The sequence below is a fragment of the Cupressus sempervirens genome, chromosome 10, assembly GCF_028749045.1.
Source record: "Cupressus sempervirens isolate cs-2001-9-10 chromosome 10, ASM2874904v1, whole genome shotgun sequence".
Classification (NCBI taxonomy): Eukaryota; Viridiplantae; Streptophyta; class Pinopsida; order Cupressales; family Cupressaceae; genus Cupressus; species Cupressus sempervirens.
The window spans coordinates 327,148,870-327,161,311 of record NC_143127.1 but is presented as its reverse complement, the minus strand read 5'-3'; the positions used below and the strand labels follow the sequence as shown (position 1 = coordinate 327,161,311).

Sequence of the window (12,442 nt, the reverse complement as noted above, 5' to 3'; positions counted from 1 at the left end):
TATTGATTCTTTCTCTAAACATTTAGCCCTTCATTAATCTTGTTGCCTTATATTATTCCACAAGCTTAAAATAATATAAAACCATTTTATGAAATAGAATAAAACCATGTTATGAAATATTATTGACTCGCTAAACTAATTTCATAAACAATTTTTAGGCATATCTAAATTCATAATATTGATTCATCATTTCTTCATATGAATAGTATCCCAATTCCAATATATCAATTTTATTTTTATAGTAAATGTAAAATAATATCTCTATTACTCATAATAAAAATCAACAAAGAACTAAGTGTGTCCTAATTTTTCTTGATATGCATTTCTTAATCTCTTAATTTTAAATATAATTTCTTGGTGATCCATAATAAACTTAATTATTGTACTTCATAACAAACTTGGACTAAGTAAAACAAAAGATACATATCAACTACTTTATATAATTAAGATGAATTAATTGGTATGTAGACATATTGTCAACTTAGTGTGTATTGTATAGATAGACTAGTTATATGAATATGTAGAAACACACAAAAAAAGAAAAAACTTTAAAAATATATGAAATCTAACAAATTAAAACCATACTTTACCTTTTTTCTTGACTCGTTCATTTGTTCAATCAATTCTCGATTCTATATTTAAAACCACGGAGTTAGAAAATAGCTTAAATTAAGCAAAAAAATGATTTTGAAAGGAAATATAACTAGTATAAATAATTAAAACTTGAAATGAAATTAAATATATACCTTCTTTTCTCTAACATGTCGCAACCCTTTTTCAAGTTTTTCTTCTAATTCTTTTAGTTGCTCTATAGTTAACCCTTCAAGATCCTCATCTTTAAAATCACTACATAATGGAAAATTATATATTTTCATTGGAGATTTAACCTTATATCTACATAATCTTTTATAGTATTTAAATATTCTATAGTTTAGTAATACATATAAAAATTATAATATACCTTATATGAACCTTTGAATCTTCCATCTTCTCTGTAAAAAAATTTCTCTGTTCACATTAAATGAGACATATTATTAAAAATATGTTACTCTTACAAAAAAAAGCTAATATAACTAAATTATGTTGACAAATTTACAAAAATTAAAGACCAATCCACTAAAAACATTATATTTTGAGGACCATGAATATTTATATAAAATTCATAACTTGTTTAAATCAAGATCACATATCTAAACATTGATTTATTAAATCTACTTTAGTATTAAAAGAAGAGAGCTTCTAAAATTGTAAAAATTGTTTCCAAAGACTCAAAATTGCTCCCAACTAAAGAGAATAAAAGTGTTGACTGATGGAGGCATAAAATGGATAAACTAGATACTAGGGGGGTGAATTAGAATCTTAAGCACTTAAACTTTTCAGCAATTTATTCACAATTATCACTAAACTTGTGCATGTAAAAATTGTAATGCAAATCTATTGTAAACATATAAATCTGATCTATCACATGCACAAAAATAAACACATAACACAATATTTGTTACCCAGAAACCCTCCAAGGTGAAGGTAAAACAGGGGTGGGGATGACATTGACAAATCTTCACTACTACAGTAATAAAATTAACTTGTGATGGTTACAATATTTGATCATAATATATAATCTACCCTATGAGGGGCCTACCTTGTTAATAACTTAAGAGACTACTAGGTCTCACCTTGTTAGAGGATTTAGCACTTATAACAAAGTAAGGACTTTGTTAGGAGATTTACAAAGATTTGTTAAGATCACTCTATTAAGAGATTCACCTAATTCAAAATGGTTAAAACTGATTCAGTTCCTAACTCTTGGCATTCTTTGTAAGCTAGTTTTGAGTCTTCTCATTGCTAATTGATCCTCTCCTCTAATATGATAAACTTGTCTTTCCCTTTCAATTCACTACTATGAATAGGTCACTTGCTTTGTTAAGTGATAAAAAAACCCTTTCATTGACTTTGATCTAATCTCAATCCTTCACTTGCATATTACTCCATGTTCGCACATATAATCTTCTTATCCCTTTCTCACATCCCACATGATCTAGGTTAAGATCATCACTATTTAAAGATTTTCATAAAGAGTTTTCTAGATCTTCCATAATAGCCTTTCCATCTGAATCGTTGATCACATAACATAGAGATATGTGATCCGTGTCAATTAAATCTTTTGTAACAACCTCTACAATATTTAAATGTTCATTCCCTGTTGACTTGTAAAATGTGTTACCTCAAATTTTGTTCCATTTCTAACTTTTAGGTAAACTTTGCATTGCTTAGTCTTTACTATTTTGTGATGCTTTCCATTTTTGTTTCTTAGCCTGTATTGTGCTCTTCTAATGCTTGACATGTATTTCACTTGACACACACTATGTAACTCTAAACTTGTATACTTTAAACTTGCTCAGTCATTGTTGAGCCTAGCTCGTATAGAAAATACTTGGTGACCATAAACTTACTCGGCTCCTATAGAGCTTAGTACATACTTGCTTACCTACATGACTCAATCTCTATAGAGTAGCTCGGTCATAGTGATCACCGTCTAACTCTTCCTTTTAAATGACTAAGTGTTTGACACTAATAGACAACAATGGTTAGAGATATCAACAATCTCCCTCTTTAACATTAGTGGAAAAAAAACTTTGTCATATTTAAATCTTTACAACGCAATCTAATAAATGAGTTCTCCCCCTAAGTTCTATGACTTATGCTAATAAATAATGCATAATAAATGTAAAAATGAATGAGAAATCTATTTCACCTTTATTCAAATTTGTATCTCTCTTTACCTTTATTTGACATCTCATTTCATTTCTCCCTTTACATTACATTTCCCCTTGTTTTTTAACACTATATGTCACTACTATTAGTGTTACATAGGTGGAAGTAATACATATTGCTAATGAATTCCTTGTAAACTTTGGTAATCATGGATAATGTATGATCCATATGGTTCTTTCAGCCTCCAAAATAGTAATCTATAATTGTAATCTTGTAGCCAAATCAATTAAAATATTAGCCATTGAATGATTACAATCTTCTATGATAAGATCCTGGGTTGTTTTAGTTCTCTCTACATGATCTCCAAATGAGGTATCATCATTGCCTAAATAGAGATCAATTCAGATTTCATATGTTTGTTAGCTACCTGAAGCTTGACCAATGTGCCCTGAGAGTTTAGAAGATTATTATAATTATCATTACTTGATCCTGTTGACTCAAAAATAATGCAACAAGATCTCTTCATCTCAGTCTAAATTTTATTTGTTTTTGCTTGAATGTTATTGGTTAATCTTGGCACATCTGACAAAATTGTGTACAAATGGTGTACCTTCTGTATTACCTCAATCATAACTTGTACTCTCTCTTGTAGTTGCACTTTCTGCTCAACAATGGTTATAGAAACTTTTTCCACAACCTTATTTTCAAATCTTCTCGTTGACCAATCCATTAGTTTCTCATTTGTCTCCATATTTCCAGCATTGACTTGATCAACTATATTTACAATTCGGTTGATGATTGGTGCATCTTCATCAAAAATTTGAAATTCAAAAGCATCAACAAAAATATGTTTTACATCATGTAGTACCTGCTTCTACTTAAGCTCTCTTCTTAGCTCTTCTTGTCTCTTCTTCTTCACTAAAAACTTATACAACTAAATTTTTTTCTCCAAGGTGAGTTTTTCCAAATTTAATTGTGGCACTTGTATCTTTCTCTAGTGTTGTAATCATGCTTATACATGTTGCCTTATACATGCTGTCTTATGGACTTGACACCCCTTTTCTTTCTCCAGTGTTGTAATCATCTTCGATGTTTATAGTGTTTGTCTCTTGTGTCCTTGTTGATAACCCAAAAATGCTCTTCCAAAGCAACTCACTTTGATGTTCCACAACTTCCTCTTTCTTTAGTAAGATAAAAAAATGTTCTATATTTTGGAACAAATATTCTTCTAAACTATTCCAAAAATGCATCATGTTGCTCCTGGGATAGATCAGGCATTACTCTAACTAATGTGTTAGTCCTTATCTTCTTCTCTATTTCACTAGGAGCTAGTTTGAAATCATTTCTACCATAGCCTCCTCAATTTTATTTCTAGCATTATTATCTAGTGTATCATATTTTACAAATCTAAAAGTAGATAAACTTGGGGAGCTCCTTATGTGTGGACATAACTCATCAATAGACTTATATTGCCTCCTAGGTGATCCTTTGACCAATCTTCTTCTTATGGTTCTAAGGCCACTGGGCTTTGTAGACTCTATTACTTTTTGCTTTGCAATTTGCTTGGCAATAGCAATTGCTCTGCTCCTTGGCTTTTTGGTGGTGGAGGATAGAGGGGTGTCAATGCCAACTTCTTCTTGGTTCCTTGGGCCTTCTTTCTTAGTAGCATGACAACAACTAGGGCTTTTCCCTTGTCACCTTCTTCTTCTTCCTCTTCCTCATCACCACTATCTTTTTCTTCATCTTTACAAAGAGCTTGTGTCAACTGTAATGTTTCTTTCCCTTTCCTAGGGTGCCTAGCATAGCTTTTAAATATTCTATCATTATTTTCCTTTTCTTTTTCTCAGAGGCCATCCTAATATTTATAGTTATTCTTTCTTTAGCTTCTTCATATATACCAAAGGGTCTAACCTCAACATCTATCTCTTCTTTTAGAAGTGCATCAATGTTAGAACTCACTACATCACTATCTATCTCATAATCAAAACTTTGTAACTAAGCCTTCCTCAACTTTGCTGCTTATACCAAAGTGTTATATCCACAAGAAAACATATGTCACTCTAATACTTTGTGACTGGCTCTTCAGGTATCCTCATCTGCCTTTTCATCCTTTTCTTAAATTCATCAAAATAAGCATCCATTACATTCTCAAAGTTTTCTCCCAATTGAGTGATGTACTCATTAATAAGCTTTGTCACTAGTTTGTCTTTCTCCCATCCAACATTACCAACACAAGGAAAATACTTTTGTATATAAAAGAAAATACACATAATGAGGGATCCCAACTTACACATTGAATTCTTTACTTTTCCTATAGATGAAAAATTCTCTGCAAGTTGTAGCCGTTTAGCTCGAAAAGATCATACTCATGATCTTTCAATACTATATTCCATGCTTGATCCACAACCATACATGGAACACTATTCAATCTACTCAATTTATAGAATTTGTGAACAATGAATCTCACTACAAACTCAATTAGTCAATAAAAATGGTTGTGATGGACAAACCAAATCCATTCCACTTGACTCCAATGTTAGCCTCAACTTCTTTACAGCTCAAACACTGCATGGTTTTCTTCTTGTCTAGGGTTGATAGCCTATAACCCTATGCAGTATTTTCTTTGTAATCTCCACGGGTCCATTCTATAGCAGTACTTCACATCATAAATTATGCTCAAAACAATTTTAATCAATTCAATCTTGAAATTTCTCAGGAATTCTAGGGCATGAGTTAACCCTTTCCTTTCAACAACTTTGAATTCGTCCTTGAAGATTCTTTCATTGAACAACTTCTCATAAGCTTCCAAAATCTCATAGTCTCCTACTTCTCCAATTTTATACATATAACAACTTCTAAAATCATGGATCATAATGACTTTAAGAGGTATTGAAGATAGCACACTCATTGAGTCTCCTTTCATTTCCATTTCTAGAATAGCATGAAACTTTGGTGGAGGAAAAGCACCACTCTTCACTAGTTGAATTTTACTAACATCTTAGCTCATCCTAGTGGTTGATGAAGCTACCATGTTTGTATTTAGGGTTTGAAGTTCTTTCTTCTCTAGATACTTGGCATAGTTCAAATCTTCACTTGTTCAAGCCTCTTCATTCAAATCACTTTTGAAATCTTTTCTAGTCACTAAAATAACCAAATCAATATATGCTCTCAAAAATCTTCATGCAAGGTATGAGATAATGTATTTGAAATTCATTATATACCTTCTTTTGATCGATTTAGGGTCTCATTTAATGTTGAGTTAGATAAGTGGAAGCTAGGTGTCTTGGTCGATATTGACTCCTTTTTAACTAGGTCTTTATTTTACAACTCGGGCTCTTTCATATCACTCAGTCTCTATCATTCCTCCTCTAAAAATGCTCAATCTATGTTACAATTCTTGGTCAACATAGACAATTTTATTGACACTCGACAACCTTTCATAAATTTTCTCATATACATCTTAAATATGAAAATATGGACTTTTGGCACATTCTCATGTAATAGACTAATGTATGATATATCAATTAAGTATATAGTTCCATACATACCTTACTTGCTTAGTTTGAGATGACATGATCACATTCTCCATTGGATTGGGTGATCTCATCTCCATTTGCTCCACTATTTTCATCTGCTTTCTTTTTCCATTTTATATTCATTTCCTTCTTGATTTTCTCAATGTCCACTTGGCCTTTTCCTTTACTTTTGTCTAATTTTTTGAATGTACTTGAGTCCTACAATTCTTTCTTAGATATCCAAACTTGTGACATTTGGAACATGCATTTTTAGGTGCATAATTCTTCCTCTGATTTGTCCAATAAGGTTTTGTTTGTAATTTGCATTCATATGCTCTATGCCCATACTTCTGATAGTTATAGCAATATCCTTCAAATTTAAGTGTAGTTATTGTATTCCTCAGTCTTGACCTACAATAATGTATTTGATGTCCTTATTTCTTGTAGTAAAAACACTAATGAATAAACTTAGGTTTAGAATTTTGCATACCATGTTTGATTTGAAAAATATTTGTAGTATGACCAAGTTTTCCACAGTGATAGCATGTTGGTTTGTCCTTTGACTTTGCATTCCTCTATTCTCCATTCCTAGATGATCCTCCTTTCTCAATGCATGAATGTATTGACCCATGAGAATAGATAGAGACTTCATAAGATCTTCAAAGTACTTCATTGCCTTTTTTGGTTTGTTGAATCTCTCCATGGATTCTTTCTTGGTTTTCAAATCATTCTTCAATATGTCCTTTTGTCATTTAAGATTTGCAATTTCCACATCCTTGTGATTCAATTCCTGATTTACAAGTATTAGTTGATTCTTCATGTCCAGTTGAGTGTTTGTGAGCTTCTATACATCTGATATCCTTTCTTCAAGTGTAGTAGCCATTAAAGTCTAGTATTCATTACCCTTTTGTCTTCTTAAGTCATAGTCCTATCTTCTTTAGCTTTCTTTTTTTGTTTAGTCACTTCACATAGTCAAACTAATTGGATTTCATGTCCTCTTTTCAATCCTCTTATTTCTTTATTTAAGAGTTTGTTCTTGTCAAGTAGATCTACATATGCTTTTTCATTTGGATTAATTTTTCCAGACACTCCTTCAGTCTCAAATTCTTCATGGGAAAATTGTTTTATCTTGATGGCAATTTCCTTTCTCCTTTTTAGGGAATCCATCAAATCTTATCTTTCCTTCACAAGTTTCTACAGTATGATTTGGATGTCAATCACCTGATTGTCAATAACCTTGTCCAGTTTGAAAGCCTCCATCTCCAAGCGATTAAGCTTCCCTCAAAAAACCAATGCTCTGATACTAATTGTTGACTGATAGATTTATAAATAGGATAAAATAGATATTGAGAGGGGGGGTGAATCAAAATCTGAAGCACTTAAACTTTTCACCAATTCATTCGCATCTATCAGTAAACTTGTGCATGTAAAACTTGTAATGTAAATATGTTGTAACATATAAATCTATTGTAACATATAAATTTTATCTATCACATACATGAAAATAAACACATAACACAATGTTTGTTACCCAAAAACTCTCCAACATGAGGACAAAACTGGAGTGGGGATGACACCCACAAATATTCACTACTGCAATAATAAAGTTTACCTATAATGGTTACAATGTTTGACCATAATATATGATCTACCCTATGAGGGGTCTTCCCTATTAAAAGCTTAAGAGACTACTAGATCTCACCTTGATAGAGGATTTAACACTTACAACAAAGTAAGGATTTTGTTAGGAGATTTACAAAGATCTATTAAGAGATTTGCCCTAATTCAAGTCTATTAAAATTGATTCAGTACATAAATCTTGTTATGCTTTGTAAGATAATTTTGAGTCTTCTCCTTGCTAACTGATCCTCTCCTCTGATTTGATAAACTTGTCTTTCCCTTTCACTTGGCTATTGTGAATAGGTCACTTGCTCTATTAAGTGATAACATAACTGTTTCACTAACTTTTGATCTGATTTCAATCCTTCATTTGCATATTACTTGATGTTTACACATATAATCTTCTTATGTCTTTCTCACATCCCACATGATCTAGGTTAAGATTTTTGATATTTAAAGAGTTTTCTAGATCCTTCCATATAGAGATATGTGATCCATGTCATTTAAATATTCTGTAACAACCTCTACAATCTTTAAATATTCATTCCCTACTAGCTTTTAAAATGTGTTACCTCAAACTCTATTCCATTTCTCACTTTTATGTAAACTTTGCATTGCTTGGCTTGTATTGTGCTCTTCTAATGCTCGGTATGTATTGCACTTGCCACACACAATGTAACTCGACACTTGTATTCTTGAAACTTTCTCAATTGTTGTTGAGCTGAGCTCTTATAGAAAATACTTGGTGACCATAAACTTACTTGGCTCCTATAGATCTCAGTACATGCTTGCATAAATCACTCAACCTCTATAGAGTAGCACAACCATAGTGATGGTTGTTTGACTCTGCCTTGTAAATGACTAATTGTTTGACACTAATAGACAACAATGGTTAGATATACTAACAAAAAGGACAAATTCAATCAACATAAATTTGGATACTTTGGATACATGCTATATTGGGAGAATAGACAAACCCTTAAATGATGCTAATGGTCATGAATCAACACAATATATAGACAATGCTAGCATATACATATACATATGGACACAAACTTGAAATATTATATATATTTAAAATATAAAAATAAATATTTTAAGTAAGATGTTAAGATAAGTTTTTTTACAACTTATTGTCGATGTTAAATTTACTATGTAGATTTTTTCTTGTACTTTCAATTATTGAGATTTATATTGAAAAATCAAAAGATTTTAATGAATGGATAAAATTGGTCTATTGAAATAAAAAATTAATTGAGATTAAAGATTTTTTTTAAAAATAAACTGAGCAGAAGAGAGAGGGGTTAATCATATTTAAATTTAATGAAAAGGCAATAGTGTGGATTTTGACTAGTATTATTTGAGTTATATTCCTTCTATCATAGATTCATAAGATTGCATATAGCCATCTTCTCTTAGTTACTTGTAAACAATCATATGTTGTCTACTTTGTAGAAGCATCAAAATAATTGTATTTTACAACTAATTTGCATTCTTATAGGTTTGAACATAATTTTTTTATATCATATTTGTTTTATATTACTGTTATTTTTCTTTCAATTGTTTAAATTGTAGTTTCGTAAACATATCCCATGTGGTACCAAAGCAATTTTTAATTGATGGATAGCTTTGCAAAACATATAAAGATGACAACTCTAATATTAGTAAATCATTTGAGTGTGATAATCTCTTACATAATGGATCTTGTAGAGAAACACAAAAGTGTAGAAGAAAGAAAAATTTATAATGAGTTTCATAGTAAAAACAAAAGTCAACTACTTTTTCCTACATCATAGTAAAGCAATGGAGGCCAAACATATAAAGAATTTTAACATATGAATTCTTCGTAAACATCACAAACATTAAAAAACTAAAGTATTTTAGATCATGTCTTTTATGTGACATTTTCTCCAAGAAAATGAAGGTTATAAAATAATCTTTCAAGAATTAAAAGGGAAGATAAAAATATATATTATAATCATTTAAGTTATATGAGATACTATTAAATAATATTATATTTATAAAAGAGTGATCAAAGGTATCTTTTTCAAAAGGTGTAATGCTTTGGAAAATCACCACTTTAAAGATTAGATAAGTCATTATGTTCAAAACTTGAGAAAGGGAAGATCACTCATGGAAGAAGAAGAAAAGAAAAATAATAGTAGAAGGAAGTGGAATAAATTAAAAAGGGCACATGAGAGAGCATAGTTAATTTCTTTGGTTGGACACTAAGCATTGGTGAAGGGGCACAAATACGTGTCCAACTCGAGTTACAACATACACCTAAGAGTGTCCTAGCCAAAGCTATGTTATTTTCATATATAAGGAAAGAGCTTTTCTAATTGATCCTCTACTTGTTATTCATCTTTAGTGGATAACAAATTCTTTGTGATTCACAAATATGTATAAATTCATTTTATATTGTAGTCATTAAGTTATTTCTCATTAAGACTAATATTACAAATATTCTTTCTTTTTACTATTTGTACATTAATAATTATAAGTAATAATTGATTAATATATTTGTGACTTAAATGTTGGTTTGAAGGAATATTTAATTTATATTACATTTGATTATTCACTTTTAGAAATACATTAATTTGTATAAGATTTTATAATATAAGATAAATAATCTTAATCTCATCTTATTTTACTTAAGGTAAAAATGGTGTATTACAATGTCATATCTTCCCATCACTTCTAAAAGAAGTCTTCTTTATTAAATATTCCATAAGTTATTTCTTTTTCAATCAAAACAATATGAACTATACTAAAAGTTATCGTTCAGATATTTTACAATGGTCCAACTACTAAAAATGTTGTACATTTGACATCGATGGCTTTATTTCTAGGACGTTCACTTTTATAGCTTAAGTGTTAGTCATAAGATAAGAATTTCTAATATTATTTTAATGAATTAGAAATAAGAGTAATCATGATTCCTCCATATATAGACATAAGCTGCATAAACATTTCTCTTCTATTAAATTGTTTAATAATTTCCTTCTTATCTAAGGAAATTCTTTAAGGAAAACCAAGCATCGTTTCTACCCATGGAAACAAAATTATTGGAATAAATTCATAATATCTTAATAAATACCCATAAGAGAAATTTTGACTAAAATAACTTCAGCAATCATTTTGCATGATGTCAGAAACTATTACAAATTTCTTTCCTAAAAAGATGATCAAAATGGCCAACTCCAAGGTTTTGGATGGTTGCTTTTCAACCTAGTAGCTAGCCCAATTGAAGGTAAATCTGAATGTTCACAAGGAGGCCTTTGTTGGTATCTTAAAATCTACAAAACTCTGAAGGAATTCATAGACAAACTTTTTTTTTTTGTATTTTCTATTTAATGATGAATTTAAGTTCTAATGATGCAACTATATGAATTCCTATTTTGACCAAGTGTTCAAGGCAACTAACAAAGTTAGGGTAACCATAAATGTAAAAGAAATTGCTAAAAATGAAATTCCTAATGGACATAAGTCAAAGTAACAATGATTCTATGAATTAAATCATCAAAAGAATCAAGTAAGAAACCAATGAAATTAGGAGTAGTGTGTCCTCAAATCCATTAACACAATCATCAAAGGGAGCAATGAGAATTGTAGGATATTTCACAATTCATAAAATAAATTGCTATGATAGAACTCAAAGGTGATCCTTTCTCCAATTCGTCACAATTGAAGTGTAGTGTCTCTCTTGTTTTCAGTCTATACCTTGTTATATTTTGATTTGAGAGATACTTGTTACTCATGTTACTTTTACATTTGAGTTGACCTGAGGATCAGATGCTATACTTTGATTTCAAGTCTCATAGATGTTAGATTACTATGTTGTTTAGCTGATCATATTTGCATGATGATGTCATTTTGAGATGACAGTATGTTTTATGATGATATATTGTTATCTGGTATTTCAACATATCTCTAATTATGTTATATATTGGATCTGATGCTATGGTGATTTTCTTCATTCTTTCTGTGCTATGCTTTATGTGAATGTGAGTAACGTAAATGGATTAATTTTGTATAGTTAAATAAATGGTTAAATTATGTTATTTAATACATTTATTTATTCGGCTATGTTATTATATGCAATTGAACTTGATCATGTGTTTTAGTGTGCAAGATTTATATCCCTGGCAGTGGCACATGGAGTTAGTGATTCAGCCATTCATATTTTACCAATGTCATCCTTGTGTGGTCAACTTATCTTATTTAATTATATAAATAAAAACTTCCAATTATCTTTTAAATTTGGACTCATTTACATTATGTGATTAGATTTGTGAACGCGTCTGTGCATTTAGAGGTTCACATTTTGTGGCAAAAGTTATTAAGAAATTCTATGATTTTGGTTTAAGGGTTTTTTGAGCTTTATTTTAATTGGTTTTAATTTCTAGAAGCTTTTCCATAGATGAATTCCAATTACTTGGAATAGCCTATTTTCATTTGGATTGATTCAAGGTTTAACTAGTTTTCCTAGTTATTTACCCTAATTGAATATTCACTCAAAAAATGAATAAGTATCCAAAGAGGAAATTAATTCCTCACTTCTCACTTTTGTAAATTAGAAATTTGAGAAATTT

At 30.2% G+C, this 12,442-nt stretch overlaps 1 protein-coding gene across 1 annotated transcript in view; it reads right to left on the bottom strand.

Moving 5' to 3' along the window:
• Nucleotides 1-12,442, bottom strand: part of LOC149533946 (MADS-box protein AGL24-like) — a 126,719-nt gene that overhangs the window by 21,925 nt on the left and 92,352 nt on the right. The window contains exons 3-5 of the mRNA XM_089804701.1: nt 962-1,008; nt 747-846; nt 591-632 (exon numbers count right to left, since the gene is read on the bottom strand). Of these exons, the coding sequence (XP_089660827.1) occupies nt 591-632; nt 747-846; nt 962-1,008 (189 nt within the window). The remainder of the gene's footprint in view (nt 1-590; nt 633-746; nt 847-961; nt 1,009-12,442) is intronic.